General features: G+C 50.8%; 3 protein-coding genes across 21 annotated transcripts in view; all 3 read right to left on the reverse strand.

Moving 5' to 3' along the window:
* The window catches only part of LOC114452950 (receptor-type tyrosine-protein phosphatase mu-like), a 75,812-nt gene extending 75,409 nt beyond the window's left edge, over positions 1 to 403 (reverse strand). For all 7 annotated transcript variants that reach the window (XM_028432509.1, XM_028432508.1, XM_028432506.1 and 4 more), the window contains exon 1: positions 72 to 403. In XM_028432509.1, the coding sequence (XP_028288310.1) occupies positions 72 to 159 (88 nt within the window). In that variant the 5' untranslated portion in view covers positions 160 to 403. The remainder of the gene's footprint in view (positions 1 to 71) is intronic.
* Positions 1 to 16,208, reverse strand: part of LOC114452949 (histone-lysine N-methyltransferase 2C-like) — a 45,613-nt gene that overhangs the window by 3,485 nt on the left and 25,920 nt on the right. For 7 of the 9 annotated variants that reach the window (XM_028432503.1, XM_028432502.1, XM_028432500.1 and 4 more), the window contains 25 exons: positions 15,178 to 16,083; positions 14,796 to 15,056; positions 14,468 to 14,653; positions 14,203 to 14,364; positions 13,612 to 13,747; positions 13,351 to 13,474; positions 13,085 to 13,260; positions 12,891 to 13,003; positions 12,679 to 12,810; positions 12,549 to 12,600; positions 12,366 to 12,475; positions 12,205 to 12,288; positions 11,917 to 12,117; positions 11,704 to 11,831; positions 11,426 to 11,621; positions 11,120 to 11,329; positions 10,667 to 11,049; positions 10,467 to 10,579; positions 10,256 to 10,392; positions 10,045 to 10,172; positions 9,728 to 9,929; positions 9,521 to 9,637; positions 7,490 to 7,563; positions 7,280 to 7,388; positions 6,292 to 7,203 (listed from right to left, as the gene is read on the reverse strand). In XM_028432503.1, coding sequence (XP_028288304.1) covers positions 7,111 to 7,203; positions 7,280 to 7,388; positions 7,490 to 7,563; positions 9,521 to 9,637; positions 9,728 to 9,929; positions 10,045 to 10,172; positions 10,256 to 10,392; positions 10,467 to 10,579; positions 10,667 to 11,049; positions 11,120 to 11,329; positions 11,426 to 11,621; positions 11,704 to 11,831; positions 11,917 to 12,117; positions 12,205 to 12,288; positions 12,366 to 12,475; positions 12,549 to 12,600; positions 12,679 to 12,810; positions 12,891 to 13,003; positions 13,085 to 13,260; positions 13,351 to 13,474; positions 13,612 to 13,747; positions 14,203 to 14,364; positions 14,468 to 14,653; positions 14,796 to 15,056; positions 15,178 to 16,083 — 4,533 coding nt within the window. In that variant the 3' untranslated portion in view covers positions 6,292 to 7,110. Of the gene's footprint in view, positions 1 to 6,291; positions 7,204 to 7,279; positions 7,389 to 7,489; positions 7,564 to 9,520; positions 9,638 to 9,727; positions 9,930 to 10,044; positions 10,173 to 10,255; positions 10,393 to 10,466; positions 10,580 to 10,666; positions 11,050 to 11,119; positions 11,330 to 11,425; positions 11,622 to 11,703; positions 11,832 to 11,916; positions 12,118 to 12,204; positions 12,289 to 12,365; positions 12,476 to 12,548; positions 12,601 to 12,678; positions 12,811 to 12,890; positions 13,004 to 13,084; positions 13,261 to 13,350; positions 13,475 to 13,611; positions 13,748 to 14,202; positions 14,365 to 14,467; positions 14,654 to 14,795; positions 15,057 to 15,177; positions 16,084 to 16,208 lie in introns of those variants that run through there. The other 2 variants (XM_028432496.1, XM_028432499.1) reach the window with 2 other exon arrangements.
* lrrc30a (leucine rich repeat containing 30a) lies at positions 1,128 to 4,275 on the reverse strand. Of its 5 annotated transcripts, none has more exons than XM_028432511.1 (8): positions 4,142 to 4,275; positions 3,810 to 3,969; positions 3,432 to 3,563; positions 2,330 to 2,443; positions 2,110 to 2,244; positions 1,905 to 2,038; positions 1,782 to 1,830; positions 1,128 to 1,319 (listed from the first exon to the last, which is right to left on the reverse strand). In XM_028432511.1, exons 1-8 carry the CDS (start codon positions 4,144 to 4,146, stop codon positions 1,170 to 1,172), a joined length of 879 nt encoding a protein of 292 aa, XP_028288312.1. In that variant the 5' UTR covers positions 4,147 to 4,275; the 3' UTR covers positions 1,128 to 1,169. The 5 variants fall into 5 exon arrangements, with proteins under 5 accessions (XP_028288312.1, XP_028288313.1, XP_028288314.1 ...); XM_028432512.1 differs by having other exon boundaries at positions 3,810 to 4,055; positions 4,142 to 4,265; XM_028432513.1 differs by having other exon boundaries at positions 3,810 to 4,047; positions 4,142 to 4,264.

Here is a 16,208-nt window from a genome sequence, read left to right on the forward strand (position 1 = left end):
TCCCATGCCCCCCCCCCCCCTCTGCCCCCGACCCTCCGAACCCCCGTGAGTCCAGGAAAAGTCTTTCTCACCTTTGAACGTGTCCGCCCGCGCGCCCGTTGGTCCCAGTGAAAGCAGCAGGAGAGCCGCGAGCCGCAGGAAAGTTCCGGTCCGCTCCATGTTCACACCGAGACCCTCCGGAGCGCGAGGGAAAACTACTGGGCAACTCCGACCCACTTCTTCTCCTTCTTTTTCTTCTTCGGCTTCTTTTCTTCTTTTCCACTTGTTTCCGGTTTTCCGCTCACGCGCACAGACAGATAACGCGCGGGGAACTGGAAGGTTCCAGGTTTCAGTGTCTCCGCTTTCTTTTCCTCCGTTTCTCCTCAGAGGAGTGAGACACACTGAGTCCGTTTACCGAGCAGCCGCTGACGTCACAGGGGGCGAGAGACACCGGGGGAGAGAGAGAGAGAGAGGGAGGGAGAGAGAGAGAGAGAGAGGGGGGGGGGGGGGGGAGGGAGGGTTTGTTCCTAACTTCTTGTTTTGATCCTGTTCCACATGTTGTCTTTAGTGTGAATTAGTTTCAGGTTCGGATTTGATTCTTCTGTCTGAGTCTTATTTCATTAATTTAATAATTTCATTAATTCAATCATTGTAAGTTTGATTTAAAATAAATCCAAATGTTCCACTCCTGTTTTTTTACTGTATTATTACCGCGCGTGCACACACACACACGCAGAGTTGTTCATTCTCGCCTCACTCGATGCTGCCCCCTGCCGGTTCTTCACAGTAGCGCTGGGATCAACACGTTGCTGCAGCTTTGTGTGGGAGCGTTGTGTGTTGTTCGTGGTGTTTGGTCACTGTGGTCTCACGGTTGGGTTCAGTTGTTGTGGTGGACCCTGAGCAGTCCGTCAGTTCCAGGCAGACTGTCTGCCAGGACCTTTAAATGGAATCCAGAACACAGTGCCTCATTCAGGGGGATTTCCGTCCCTCTGCTGCCACCTGCAGGACACACTGCACAACCGCAGGAGAAACAGCGCTGAGACAGCCCGTGTATGCACTGTGACACAGTGCAAGGTGGGAGGAGCGGGTGTTTACACTTCATGACAGATTCATCTGTTCTTAAATATTCTGCTGGTCAAAAGTATGTGGACAGTTCATTTGGACACTTTATTGTTCATCTGCTCCGCCCTCTACTCCGCCCTCAGGTAGTTAAAGAGCGCACTGAGCCCCCCCTCCAGCACCTCCTTCACTGGCTTCAGCAGCGGGTTGTGGACGATGTGCAGTCCTTTATCCAGAGGATGGCAGGCCAGCTTCTCTAACCGGGACAGCTGGTGCAGCTCCTGGAGACACCATCATCATCATCGTCATCATCATCATCATCATCACCATCATCACCACCATCATCTTCATCATCATCATCATCATCATCACCACCATCACCTTCATCTTCACCACCATCATCACCATCACCGTCATCATCATCATCATCATCACCATCACCATCACCATCACCATCACGTTCATCTTCGTCTTTATCACCATCATCTTCATCACCATCATCATCATCATCACCATCTTCATCACCATCATCATCACCATCACCATCACCATCATCATCACCACCATCTTCATCTTCATCCCCATCATCATCACCATCACCATCATCATCACCATCTTCATCACCATCATCATCTTCATCCCCATCACCATCATCATCACCATCATTATCTTCATCCCCATCATCATCATCATCACCATCACCATCATCCCCATCATCATCACCATCACCATCAGTTTTTTACCTGTGGAACATCTTTTATGTCATTGAAATCCAAATTCAGCAGCTCCAACCTAAAATCAGATCAGATCAATAGCTTGCAGAGATGTAGTTACATGCTGATGTAGCTACTTCTTTCCGGGTGTACCTGGTCAGATAGCAGAGGGCCTTGGGCAGAGAGTGCAGGCTGTTTCCCTCCACAATCAGAATCTTGAGCTCCACCAAAGCTTGGATGTTCTCTGCCAGGTTCTCCAGACGGTTACAGGCCAGATGGAGGAACACCTGCAGGGACACAGGGCTGACCATCACATGCATTCAGGTGTCATTGGAGTGTCTGACGGCTGTGGACAGACCAGAGCCTTCATGTTGTAGACGCAGGTCGGGATGTGAGCGATGAGGTTGTGACTCAGGTTGAGTTTCCTCAGTCGGGTCAGGTTGGACAGAGAAGCCGGCAGTGAAGTCAGCTGGTTGTTGGCCAGACTCAACACCTTAGACCGAGAGGAAAGAAGACACACAGTGACCTCACAGAGCTGCAGAGCGGTGCCAGCAGCAAAGGTGTTTTTATAGCAGAACCTCCAGCTGTGTGCAGGACCCCAGCTCTTCAGGAACCTCCGTCAGTCTGTTTCTATAGGCGAACAAGACCCGGAGCCTCCTCAGCTGTCCGACCTCTGCTGGCAGGCTGCTCATCTGCACACACAAAACAAGACACACAGTGAACTCATCCAGAGAATGACCTGAACGACCCACAACACTCCAACAAACAGAGAAACACACAGAGCAGAGCTGATCTTCATCAACTGTCACTGAGCAGCTGAACTGAAGGCTGAAGGACAGCGGAGACATGGGGACAGAAACTGGATCCTGGTGGATTACAGCAGGATTTAACCTCTGTTTATCCAAGAGACCAGCAGCTGCTGAAGGAGGAGCAGGAGGAGGTCCCTGCCTTGCTCAGTGGACTGCTGACAGAGCTGTACTTTAACCGAGGATCTATTGTGTGTTTCTGGTTCCTGTCCAGCCCAGCCCAGCCCATTCAGCATTTATGAAGTCATTTATGAAGGGTGAAGAGGTCAGAGGTCAATTCCTCCCCCATGGAAAAAGAGGCTGCTCCGCCCTGCTGTCCCACACTCCACCAAAGAAGAAAGTTTAATTACATTACAGCGTTACATGTAACTCATTACTTTACACTTCTACACTTTGAGACCTACTACACCCTACGGAACAGAAAGGGTGTAGTCTGGTCTTAAAGGTGGAGGTGGTGTCTGCCTCATGAACTGAAGTTGCTTCCACAGCTGAGCTGACTGACAGCTAAAGGCTCATCCTCCCATCCTACTGTGATGAATCCTAGGAACTACAAGGAAAGATCTAAGATCTGACTGTTCTGTGAGGAACATATGGTTCTATCAGGTCCTGCAGAGGTCATGGAGCTAGTCCATGTAGAGCCTTGTAGGTGAGGAGAAGGATTTAGAGGTTTATTCTTGAGCCCACTGGGAGCCAGTGAAGAGAAGCTAGAACAGCAGAGATATGATCCCTTTGGCTGCTTCCTGTCTCAGAACTCTAGCTGCTGCTTCTGGATCGGTCCGAGCACTGAACCCTGTGGAACACCGTGATTAACCCCTGCATGCTCTTAAGCTGCAACAGTGATCAATGAATGGAAGTTTGAGCAGGAAGTGGTTACCTGGTTGCCCCACAGGTTGAGCACCACCAGGTTGGACAGCAGAGCCAGCTGAGGAGGGAGGACCTTCAGACTGTTGAGGGACAGATTCAGCTTCTCCAGCTCCAGCAGCTCCCACAGTTCATCTGGGACCTCCTGCAGGACAAAGGAGGAGCAGCAGGAGGACCAGAAGATGAGGACAGAGTCAGAGGAGGACTCCCTGAGGCCTGATGTCAGCAGAAATAACAATTCAGTGTTAAACTGCTGCTGAGCTGCAGCCTGTCTGTCAGAAAGATCAGTCTGATCTCTGACTGTGTCCTCCTGACAGTTTGACCAGTTTTGTCCACCACGTCTCTCAGGTGGGGTGTGTGTGTAGCAGTGAAGTCGGTCACATGCAGGTACCTTCAGTCCCCGGCGAGCCAGGCTCAGCACGTTGTATCCGAACTGTCTGACGGTGAAGCGCCGGATTCTGTCTGCTGACGTCAGACTGTCCTCCCTCCCCACGCTCCTCTTCTCCTCCTTCGCCTCCTCCTTGCAGGCCGTTCCTCCCATGCCCTCCCTTCTGTCCTTCCAGCAGGCAGATGTTGATCAGAGGATCGATCAGAATCAGACCATCCAGCTCATCATCAGCTCGTCATGTCTGTGAAGCTGACTTTTTGATCAGCCGTCACTCATTCTAATGATTAAAATGTTTAATCTAAAACACATTCAAAGTTACACCAAAGATTCTGTACCTCATAGAACTCCTGCAGAGTCCTCACAGGGTCCAACGGCAGGAGGAGACCTGCTTATTGATCCACTGATCAGCTTACAGAAAGCAGTGTGTAGCGGTGACAGAGAAGACGGCCGAGTCATTGCAGGAGAGAGGAGGAGCGCTATTTGAGGACGGACACACACACACACACACACCTGCTGCTGTCAGTCTGCAGTCGGGCTCTCAGGTTTGCACTGTAACACTGTCATGACTTTATGGTTGTTTATTTTCATGACACATTAATAACAGACCGTTAACATCAGGCGGCTCCACCTGATGACTTACTGACTGTTTCAGTCAGAGCAGGACCTCTCAGAGGACCTCGCAGCCTGAGAACTCCTGAGAACACCGAGGCCTCTGTGACATCCAGACCACACTGCTCCAGGTCTTCTTGGTAGAACATGATGTTTCCTTTCTCCAGATGTTCAAAGGCCAGCCTCCCCAGCTTCAGAAGAACTTCCCTGTCAGCCTCCGTCAGCTCCTGAGGACTGGTCTCATGTCCCTCATGGTACTTGTGCTTCTTCCTCATGGTCTGGACCAGCAGGAAGTGTGAGTACATGTCAGTCAGGGTCTTGGGCAGCTCTCCTCTCTGCTCTGTAGTCAACATGTGCTCCAGAACTGTAGCAGTGATCCAGCAGAAGACTGGGGCTGCACACATGATGTGGAGGCTCCTGGAGGTCTGGATGTGGGAGAGGATTCTGCTGGACAGCTCTTCATCACTGAACCTCCTCCTGAAGTACTCCTCCTTCTGGGCGTCAGTGAAGCCTCGTACTTCTGTCAGCCTGTCCACACACGCAGGAGGGATCTGATTGGCTGCTGCAGGGCGGGAAGTTATCCAGACCAGAGCCGAGGGAAGCAGGTTCCCCTGGATGAGGTTTGTGAGCAGCACATGGACCGATGACTTCTGTGTGACATCAGACAGCCGCTGACTGCTGCTGAAGTCCAGAGAAAGTCTGCTTTCATCCAGGCCGTCAAAGATGAACAAAGGTTTACAGACAGCGAGCTGCTCTGCTGTGACCTTCTGTAATGTTGGATGGAAGACATGGAGCAGCGTCAGAAGACTGTGCTGCTCATCTCTGATCAAGTTCAGCTCCCTGAAGGAAAGCAGAACCACCACACTGACATCTTGGTTCTCTGAGCCCTCGGCCCAGTCCAGACTGAACTTCTGCACTGAGAAGGTTTTTTCCAACGCCAGCGACGCCGTTCGTCAGAACCACTCTGATGGCTGTCTGTTGGTCAGCTGAGGCTTTGAAGATGTCCTGGCACCTGATTGGAGTCTCATGGAGGGTCTCCATCTTGGAAGCTGTCTCCAGCTGCCTGACCTCATGTTGGGTCTGGACCTCTTCGCTCTGTCCCTCTGTGATGTAGAGCTCAGTGTAGACCCTGTTGAGGAGGGTTCCACTTCCTGTTTCATCAGTTCCTTCAGTCACATGTTCACATCTCCTCCTCGGAAAGAAAGACAAGGACGACAATGAGACATCTTTCATGTCTGTACAACACAACACAACCACAAGTCCAGTTTCAGAAGAGTCCCTCAGCAGACACATGTCCAGTCTTACTCTGTCCCCCTCTGCTCTGAGTGGCCGTCTGCTCCTCCTCAGAGTCAGTTCGTTTAATTTGCGACGGCAATGGCGTCATTAACGGCGACATAAAATGAGGGAGGTAGTGTCCGAAATGTCTGAAAATGCTTTCACAATGAGTTCACTATATGCTGCCCTACACTGAACTCCCAGTATCGGGAGTGATTCCGAACACAGACCTGCTTCTTCTGTACCGTCTGAACCCACTGCTGCAGCGCCCCCTGCTGTCCAAACACAGTAGTGTGGTGACACACAGCCTCAGTATGTTTTAAGTTGAGTCAGTTTGTGGTGGCTCCTGCACAATAAAAACATGTGAAAGTCACCAGAGACTGTACACTCCCTCAGACACACAACCATCCTCTCAAACACACACAAAACCATCCTCACACACACACACACACACACAACCATCCTCTCTCTCTCTCACACACACACACACACAACCATCCTCTCTCACACACACACACACACACACACACACACACACACACACACACCACACACACACACACACACACACACACACACACACACACACACACAGCAGCCCTTCAAGATGTAAAATATTTTATTTTCTGTAAATGATTCTAAATCAGATTCATATTTCCCCAAAACAAAAACATAACCAGCACACTGTTCACATCCATGAATAAAAAACAAAACAAGGCTTCATGTTGTCTGTACACGTTAAACCTTTTATGTACACGGCAGCAGGACTCCTGCGCGCTGACGGAGCAGAAACATCACACGGCACCTACAGCCAAAACGCAGGATTAAAAAACACCAGGTGGCGCCGTCGCCTTTCTGGAAGCACGAGTCTGTTCACAGTCTGCGTCCAATCAGAAGGTGCCGCCTCCAGCGCTGTGATAGGCAGCTGATGAAGGTGAGGATGAGGAAGATCAGGTGATCTCTGGTCTTTAATTTATGGTACAGATATTTACATGCTGCCACGTGGACCACGAACTCACCGCGGGTTTAGAAAATAGATTCATTCAGTAATAAATACAAAAAGAAAAAATCTCTTATTTTACAGGAAATTCACAAACGTGGTGGTGGTGGTGGTGTAAGGGGTGGGGGTGGGGGGGTGTGTTTTTCTGATTTTAGTGCAATGAGAGAAGCTCACTGAAGATGACATAGCCGCACTTTATAATATGCACAGAGGACCAGCCTCTTTTGTAGCCCCTCCCCCTAGCTGTCAATCACTGGCACAACCTGTGTCTGACTCCACCCCCTCACCTGTCAGTCATCACCACTAATCAGTAAGTTCATGTCTGATATGAAGTTGAACTCCGCCCACACAGACGCAGGCGATAAATATCCAGCTAAGAGAGAGAGAGCTGTGTGTGTCTGTGAGTGCCTGTGTGTGTTCTCAGTTCATCCATTTGCGGCAGTTGACGGCTCCACAGTGACAGGGAATCTTATGTTGATCGTCCTCCAGGTCGAACTTGTAGTCGTAAGACAGCTGTGGAGGAACGCAAAACATGAGCAATGATTACACAGACACACAAAGAGAGAGACACACACACACTGAGCTGTACCTCTTCTCCTCTCTGGATGCGTCTGCAGGAGCTGATGATGATCTTGTTTTCCTTCTCTACAGTCACCACCTCTGTGATGCAGTTGGGAGCACATGAGTGGTTGATATACCTGTCAATCACAGACAGTGACATGTCATGCAGAGCGAACGGACCAATGAGCAGACAGATTTAGATCAGATGGTCGTTGACAGGCTGAGCTGCTCCTCTCACCTGGCAGGTCCCCCAGTGATGGTGGCATCAATAACGTAGTCGTTGTCAATCCGAAACATGTACACGCCCCGGTTCTACACACACAGACACACACAGACACACACACAGACAAAGACAGACAGAGCACACAAAGACAGACACAGCACACACACACACACACACACAGACAGAGACACAGACAGACAGACACACACACAGGAAAGAGAACATCAGTGTGTTTCCATGAGCTCAGTCGGTCATCAGTGAAAAGAACATTTCATAATATGTTCTTCAGTTGCAGCTCATAGCTGGAGGACGACCCAGAGAACCACCATCACTTGTTAGCGATAAATCTATTCCATGCGTTCCATCTGTCGAACATAAGTCAGGTCTCTAATGACCAGGCGGATCCTTCCATTTCATGAGTGTTTATATCTAACAGCTGCAGGTGGGTCAGGCTGAAGACATGTTCAAGTAACAGCTTCCTTGGCAGCAGCAATAAGAATTTTTAATAGATACCCGTCCCCACCACCTATTATCTCTGCTGGCAGATGGCCTAAATATAACCAGGTACAGGTCAGCCACATGTTTGTACCCAAGATCTGTTCTGTTAATAGTCAAACCTCCCCCCAAAATCCAGAGACTCCAGGCCAGGCCCAAGAACTGAGAGTGATTCGCCTCAGGCTCCCCATCTCCTCCAACATGTCACTGAACTCCGCTGTCACTTCATAAAAAAGCACCCCAGGTTTTTCCAACCAAATTCAGGCCAATCCCTGGAGCATGAGGTGGAGCATGAGGGGGAGCATGAAGGGGAGCATGAGGTGGGGCATGAGGTGAGGCAGTCTCACATATGATGTAGTCATACTCTCCTCCATACAGTATGTGGAGTTCCTCTACTGATACAACTCCTTGATAGATTCATGTATTCCTTCAATGAGGCCAGTTCATTCAGCAGCTCCTCTTTCTGTATGTTTGTATTCATGTGATAAAATTAAATATTATCAAATGTTTCGAAGTCATAATTCCTTCGTAACGTTTGTGTATGAGCCAGATATACGTTAATTCATATGTAATAAGTTACCAATGTGAAATACTTATAAAAAAAGAATAAAAAGAAATCTGTCATGCTGTCATGGTTTTTACGTTACAGTTAGATTGCAGCTAGAGACGTAGGAAGTAATTTTTTTGTGTTTTTTCAGTAAATTATTTAAGACGATTCGGTCTTACGTTTTTTTTTTTTAAATACTGGTTGTTGGACAAGCTGCAGAAGTGCTACAGAAGGATTTGCACAGAGTGCCACTACAGTTTGAAAACTTGTGTGTTCCTTTTCTCACAAGGTACGTCAGGGCCGTTGCTCCCTGGTTTGCCCAGTATTTGAATCTTGAGTCTGACTGGGTTTGAATTCAGAGTCATGGTTTAATGATCTGAGAGACAGAGAGAGTTCTTTCACAGTTCTGAACCAGACTGTCAGTGTGACAGAAGCCAGAGGCTCAGAGCCCCTGAAGGACTCTGCTAATAGTGCTTGTATTGGAACGTCTCCACACACACTCCACCTCCTTCCATCCAGAGATCATTATGGCTGAACTCTGGTCTTTAACTGGGCCGAGAGGAAGCGTCTCTTGAATTAGGAAGTGAAACCCTTCATCTTCCTTCTGAACAGTGAACGTACTGATTTAGACTCAATCTACTATTTGTTACAGTGTGACTAAACAAAATATATACATATATATGATATATTTGATGCAATGTATAATGTAGACTTTCAGTCTCCAGTATTTGCTGGAGGAGGCCTGCCTCACACCACCTCTGACCTGCAGGGTATGACGGCTTCAGAACTACTCTTCAAATTTAAAGTAGTGGCTGCAACTTCCAATTTAACTGATGATGGCAGTCACTTAGAAGAACGGAGCTGGTTCTGTGCTCGGTTCTGTGGCAGCTAAATGTGAGTGAATGAATCATTCGATGGTAATCACTGTACTCCTGAACAACCGCTGCCGCGACGGAGCCGACTCCGCCGCAGCCTGCTTGGGTTTGTCATGTGAGATGTGTTACCTGCGACTCATACAGCCTCTCCTTACGATTGGCTACTTCACTCCTGATGATGGTGCCGATGTACTCAATGACCATGGTGCACTTCTCGATGTCTCTGGCTGCGTACAAACCCAGACCCTACACACACACACACACACACGCACACACAGTCAGTAAGCAGTCAGCATCGGTCAGCATTGTGTTCAGTCTTGGCTGCAGGTGTCTCACTTGAATGCGAGAGCGGGCCAGGTACACATTGGTCTTCCACTCTGCCTTCATGCGGCGATACTGTGATGACTTGGAATGGCGTCCCTGATGAGCGCCAGCTATGGACTCGCCCGGAGAGAGGGAGATGACCCCAGGAACAAGACCCACAATGGAGCCCACCGAGCCCTGACACCTGGTAGCGATGCTGGTCAGTAGGTAGGGCCTGACGGCAGGAGAGGAGGAGCAGGGTCAGGATATGATACACAACAGGACTCAGTTTTGGTCCTCCTCAGTCAGAACTGATGCAGGACATCAGACAGGAAGTGACACTCTGTTACCTCTTAGCCTGGTACGCTTTGGGTTCCGAGCGGGCAGAGCCCGATGGGTTAAAGGCCAGAGGCCACTCCATGAGCGGGTTCCTGCCGAAACGGAAAGTGTAACGCTCACAGGCCTCCACGCCTGGCAACTGCACACACACAGAGCAGTGAGTGTTAGCCTGGTTCAGTGTGTGACCGTATGTGAATGGTGCGTGTGTGTGTCTGTACATACAGACTCGACGATCCGGGTCACAGCAGACGTGGTCAGACCAAACAGATCTTCTCCTTTCAGGTAAACAGGGAAAAGCTTCAAAGTCCCGCTGGAAGCCCTCATCTGGGACACCGGCTCCAGGATCTGATCCCACACAGCTGCTCACACACACACAAACAGGTCTGAGCAGGGCGTCTGTGGATGTGTGCTGATCCACAGTTGTGATGTTTACCTTTGGGTGTCTGTCCGGTCAGGATGAGGTCATCGTGTCCCTTCTCCACCACCTTCACCTTGAATAGTGGACGACCGTCTGCCTCCTCAATGTAGCACATGTACTTACAGCGCCTGTAAGAGCAGAGCAGCATTCAGCAGAGCTGCAGGCGGATACACACACACACAAACACACACACACCAGGTTGAAGCTGACTGTACCTGTTGCTGTGGCGCATGCTCCAGTAGATGCGGTTGGCATGGTAACCGACAGGGAAGATGGCAGTCTGGTTGTGGAATGCATTCATCTGGTGTGGGAGGAGCCTACCAACAGCACGAAACAGCAAGCTGCCAACCCGGAAGGTATGCTGGCGCTCGCCACGCTGCACCACAGCAGCGATCTGCCGCGCCTCATCCCGCTGCACAAACACACGACGGAACACAGCGAAGCACCGCAGCTCTGAATCATACGGGTCAGAGGCCACCATTAGCGCTGTCGGGTCTTGTGTCAGGCCGGGTGTGGAGGAGGGGGAGCCGCTGGACAACCTGTCCCCGCTGAGAGAAACTGTCCTGGGCTTATGGAAGGAACACAGCATCGTCTTATCCTGGAGAAGGAGCAGAGTGTGAGTTCAGTGTCATCCCAAACATCTGTGTGTGTGGTGCACACGGTGTTACCTTGAAGAAGGTGCAGTGGGCATGCAGGGCACAGGTGAAGTGGTAGGTGTTGGTGCAGCGGAGGCGGTTGCAGCCGCTTGTGGCGCCAGTCTGTTGGCAGTGAGCACAACGCAGCGTCAGGCCTCGCCTCAGTGCCAGCTCCACGTTAATCAGGGCCCCGGCCTGGGTCTCATACACCTCACTTGACCACAGAGCACAGTTCAGGTGGACCTAAGAGGAGACACACACCCCCCGGTTGTTACATCAGCTCAGACCAGCAGCACTCAGTGTCTGCCAGTGCAAAGGCCAGATCCCCAGACAACTCACCCACAGGTCCAGGTCCAGGTTCAGCAGTCTGGCTGGTCCGTCTGTCTGACCGTCTCCCAGCTGATGACAGAAGCAGCACCTCCGCTGGTCTTTGGGTAATGGGTCAGGACGAAGATATCCCCCCAACTTCTTTAACAGCAGATCCATTTCTTCTTCGGTTGGCATGGTAACCGCCTCATTAGGAGTGCAAGGTCCCCTGAGTGAAAAGATATGCTGACCACAATGCTCCTAACCTCCTCTGTGTGATGCTAACATGTTAATATACTCATGATGCTAACCTGTTAAGAGTGATGCTAAAGCTCCAGCGTCTCCAGCGGGAACTCTTAATCCTTTTCCCATGGCGAGGAGACAGCAAGTCGTCTCCACCTGGCATAGCACGGGGATGGGGCTTTAACTTCACCTTCACCTGTTTGCCAAAAACAGATTTTGTCACTCACCCAGCTGATCTCATGCTTTAATCTGTACATGATTTAATCTGTAAACAAGCCCACCTTCAGGCAGTCCATGCGGTGCCTGGTCTCCATGGTGACAACAGAGGCAGAAGGGAAGGTCAGAGGAGGGGAAGAGGAGGTTGAGGAGGGGGTGCGGGGGAGGGAGTGGACAGTGATGGAGGACATGTTGTTGGTGTACTGATGATGCACTCCGATGGAAGGGGGGCACTCAGAGCCAGAAAGCAGGACAGAGGCCGGAGGCTGAAGACAGACAGGCAGATGTTACTGCTGTGCATTATGGGAAATGTAAGTTGCAGTGAAGTCCAGCACGTCTGCACTGATAATCACCTTGTTTGTGGCAGACCTGCCCTGGAGGTCTGACGTGTAGAGAGCACAGCAGTTAGTACTGCAGAACACCAGGCTGGATCCGTCCTGTAACACACACACACAGTGACTTCCTGTCTCACCTCTGTACCTTGAAGTTTAAGCACAGTTCTACGGTGTCCAACCTGTTTGAGCTCCTTGACGATGTGGACTCCACTTCCCAGCAGCACCTTACAGTAGCAGCAAGATGATGGCTGGGCAGTGCTGCCATGCTGGACATGCTCCATCCTCACACCTGACAGAATAAAAAGATGTTAAGTGTGTGTTTGTGTGTCTGTATAGGTGTGTGGGTGTTTGTATATATTAACCAGTGAGTCCTGCAGCAGCTGGTGGTCTCTGTTGTCTGACACCTGCTGAAACCTGAAAACACAGGACACACTTTAGATGATCTCTACTGTGGTAGCAGTGAACTCAGCTGCGTTTTCGCAGGAATCTTACCGGTGTCAGTGGCACACGGACTCCAGCCAGCAGTGCTAGAGAGCTCTGCTCGGGCCCTGCTGGTCGGCTCAGCTGATATTTGATGGGAACCTGAAGCAGCTGAGCCACTGTTGCCATCACACCTGCAACATTCTGAAAACACAGAGCCACCATGTCATCACAAGGGATGTCTACTGATATCACAGAGAGTGAAAGTGAGGGGGGCGGCTTACCTGAGCAATAACAGGGTTCAAAGTTATCGCTATGGTAACCAGGTCTGTGTTAGAGCAGGAGGGGTGACCCTGGTGGTTTGGCTCCGCCTTCACTTCCTGTTTCACTGCAGAGCCTGGACACACACAGACAGGCGGGTGAATGCCTGGTTCCAAATCTGTTTCATTGATGAACATTTTAAAGTCTAAAGGTGGACCTTTTCCCCAGGCACAGGGCATCATGGGTAATGTAGGCGATGGACAGGGCGAGGGTGGCTCCAGTTTGATGAAAGACAGGTCAGGGTACCTGCTGACTTCCATGTCTGAAACACTCTCTGGAGAGGATGATGGGATGAAGCCATCTGGGCTGTTACGCTCAGACAAGTCTTGGACCCTAAGGAGCGGAATCCACCAAAAACGAGGAAGAGTCAGTGCAGGAGAAGAAGACGACAGACACAGTGCTGACACAAAGAGCAGAGATTACCTGAGCTCCTCCTGGTTGTTATGGGGCGGAGTTGGCAAGGAGGCAGGAACATCTACAGTCTTAGAGTTGGTGTTTAGGGACATAAGCTCCTCCCCTTTTTGTTTCAGTGCAGACACACCTTTCACTGAAAACACGTCATAACAGTCAGACAAAACTACAGCTGATGAACACTGGGCCTTCAAGACAACGCAGAGGGAAATAAACTGCCACTGACAAACACTGAACAGTGTTGAGACAGGGCTGAAAGCACAGGGGACTCACCGTCCGGCTCGCTCAGGTCCTTCCTGGACAACTCCTCTGTAGTGGCAAAGCCATTCACCAGCTTCTGCCGAGCAACGGGTGGTGGGGTGGGGGGCAGGGAAGCAGGTGGTGTGGGGGGGTTACTAAGGTTATTCTGCTGGGGGTGGAAACACAACACAATCAGGCAAGTTTGTTTTTGTGAGGGTCACAAAGACTTCCATAACAAAAGCAAAGGGCCACGTTTTCTTCATAAATAATATATACACAATATCTACCTTCAGAAATATACTCTTGTTACCGTCCTCTCTCTACCCTGTGTGTGTCCATGTCTACTTTGAGTGAGTGTTGGTTGTATGTTGACACACACTCCCGCACACACAGTGTGGTAGAGATATTTTTACTAAAGAAAACCATTAGAGTTCAAACTCATTTTAAAAAGAATCATATTCCAAAGTTCTGAAAGTCGGGCAACAAGTGTACGATTGCAGCCCCGCGGTAACATCTGGATGCACCGGTGAGTTTTTAGCATAGTTCCACACCGTTTTTAAAGACAGCACAACCATGTCGCTGGAGGCCTGGGTCGAACATCTGAGCAGCTCAGCACTTCAGTACCTTGTATATGAGCTGGGAATAGTAGTCGGTGACTCCGTCCAGGGAAGCGTTTCCAAAGGAGCCGCTCAATCTAGAGTCTCTGCCCAGAGAGGAGCTGCCATACGGTGGGAACAGGCTCAGATCGACTCCTAGAATGGGCTCCATGAGGGGAAGCACTGACAGCTGAGGAATACATTAGCAATACGTAATCAATACAGTTACCACTGTTAAACCTGATTAACAGAAACATTGGATTAGTTATAAGAATGAGGGGGTGTAGCTCTACCTGTCGGAGGTGTGTAGTCAGTGGGTCAGAGGAGGAGTGGAGCATCTTCTCCTCCTCCTCCCTCTTCCTCCTCTTGTATTTAGGTGGAGCTTTGTCTTGATCAGGGCGGGTCTGTCTCTTACAGCGCTGAGCCTTTTTTTTGCTGGAGGGCTCCAGCAGATCTAGACCAGGACCGTCCTGTGCCACCTGAAGAAAGAGGCAGGTCAGCGTGTTAACTCTCTCACACACACACACACACACACACACACACTGCAGACAGAATGTGAATCTGTGGACACCTATGGGTTCACGATCTTTTAACATCACATACCAAATCAAACATTCTCACCATTTTTCCATGAAAACCAGGTCCGTCCTCCTCCTCGGACCGCATGCTATCGTTGGACAACTGGCGGCAGGCGGCCGGTGGGATCAGCCCAGTGGGGGAGGGTGTGGTGGCGGGAGAGCTCTTGTCTTTAAGCAGGTGTCTGAGCAGCTCCTTTCCCCCATCACCTCCATGAGGTGAGGAGGGGGAGGAGAACACATCACCTCCACACTCCTCCATCTTCACAACACTTCCTCCACAAGCCCGCCTCTCCTCACGCTCCACCTGCAGCGAGACAAACACTAGTGCTGTCAACATGCAACTACACAGCATTACTACAACATTACTGAAGGTGCTACAGTAATACCACATTAGTACTGCTGACTGTTATTAAAAATACAAAAACCTTGACATCCAGATGTGCGGCAGATGAAGTCCCTCTTTGGTTGTCCATGCCCAGGACAGGGGCTCTCTGTTGGGCTCTGACAGCCAGCTGCCTCTCTAACTCAGATGAAGGAGCCAGACCACAGAGAGCCAGGCTTGTATCCGAGTGGTCGGTGCTGCCACGAGTGGGCGTGGAGCAGGAGGTGTCTGAGATGGCTGGTGTGGGTGGGCCAGTCATGTCATCGGAGTGTGATGACAATGGGGTCCTGGGCCCCCCTCCTGTGGTGTCTTCTCCATCTCTCTTCCTGCTCCTCTTTTTTAGTGTGTCATTAGGGATGATGTCAGAGTAGAGCTGGATGAGAGAGGCAGGTCCTCCAGAGGTGGAGCCAGGAAAGGAGGCAGGGAGAGGGGTGGAGGGGGAGGATGAAGAGGAATGGAACCGATGACTCTGACCTCCAGGATAGGAAGAGTTCATTCCTGCACCCCCTATACATGCTGGGTGTCCCTGACCCTGGGAAGGAGGCATGACCTGGCCCTGGAGCCTTGGCCTGGCCTGAAGGTTGGAAGGAGCCATGTCCATCGGGGCCCTGGGGAGCAGACCTGGAATCGAGTGAGCACCAGGACGCAGGGGTCCTCCTGTGAAGCCCTGGTGGAGGCCTGCCTGGGGGAACGGGGGACCTGTCTGGTGCTGAGCTGGCACTCTGGCTGTTTGTGGGGACTGGAGAAAGTCTGTAGGCAGCTCAGAGCTGAAGAAGGGCATCTGGGAGAGACTGTCCCCAGTGGGGGCTGGTGCTGAGCCTGCAGGACCTGGCCTCGGTGTTTGACTGACCCCAGTCACTGCTGCTTCAGGCCTGAGACCCCCGGAGCCCCCCAGGAGGCCCTGCTGCTCCAGCTCCAGTCTCTGCTGCAGGGATCGATGACGCTCCACCTGAGGGCAGAGTCACAGAGTTCAGCCACCGCTTAACACTGAAACACCACAAAGGCATTGGTAACGCTCAGATAAATGTGAGCTACAGACATTCGACTGACCCCGTCATCACCTTCTATCACACA

Source organism: Parambassis ranga, chromosome 20, assembly GCF_900634625.1.
Source record: "Parambassis ranga chromosome 20, fParRan2.1, whole genome shotgun sequence".
NCBI classification, from domain to species: domain Eukaryota; kingdom Metazoa; phylum Chordata; class Actinopteri; family Ambassidae; genus Parambassis; species Parambassis ranga.

Bases quoted from the DNA above. Each gene is read 5' to 3' on its own strand.
- lrrc30a (XM_028432511.1), bottom strand. The intron at 3,564-3,809 runs GTACCTGCATGT...TTTGTCCTGCAG, and splicing joins TGGCTCGCCGGGGACTGAAG to GAGGTCCCAGATGAACTGTG. The intron at 2,444-3,431 runs GTAACCACTTCC...TTGTGTGTGCAG, and splicing joins TCAACCTGTGGGGCAACCAG to ATGAGCAGCCTGCCAGCAGA.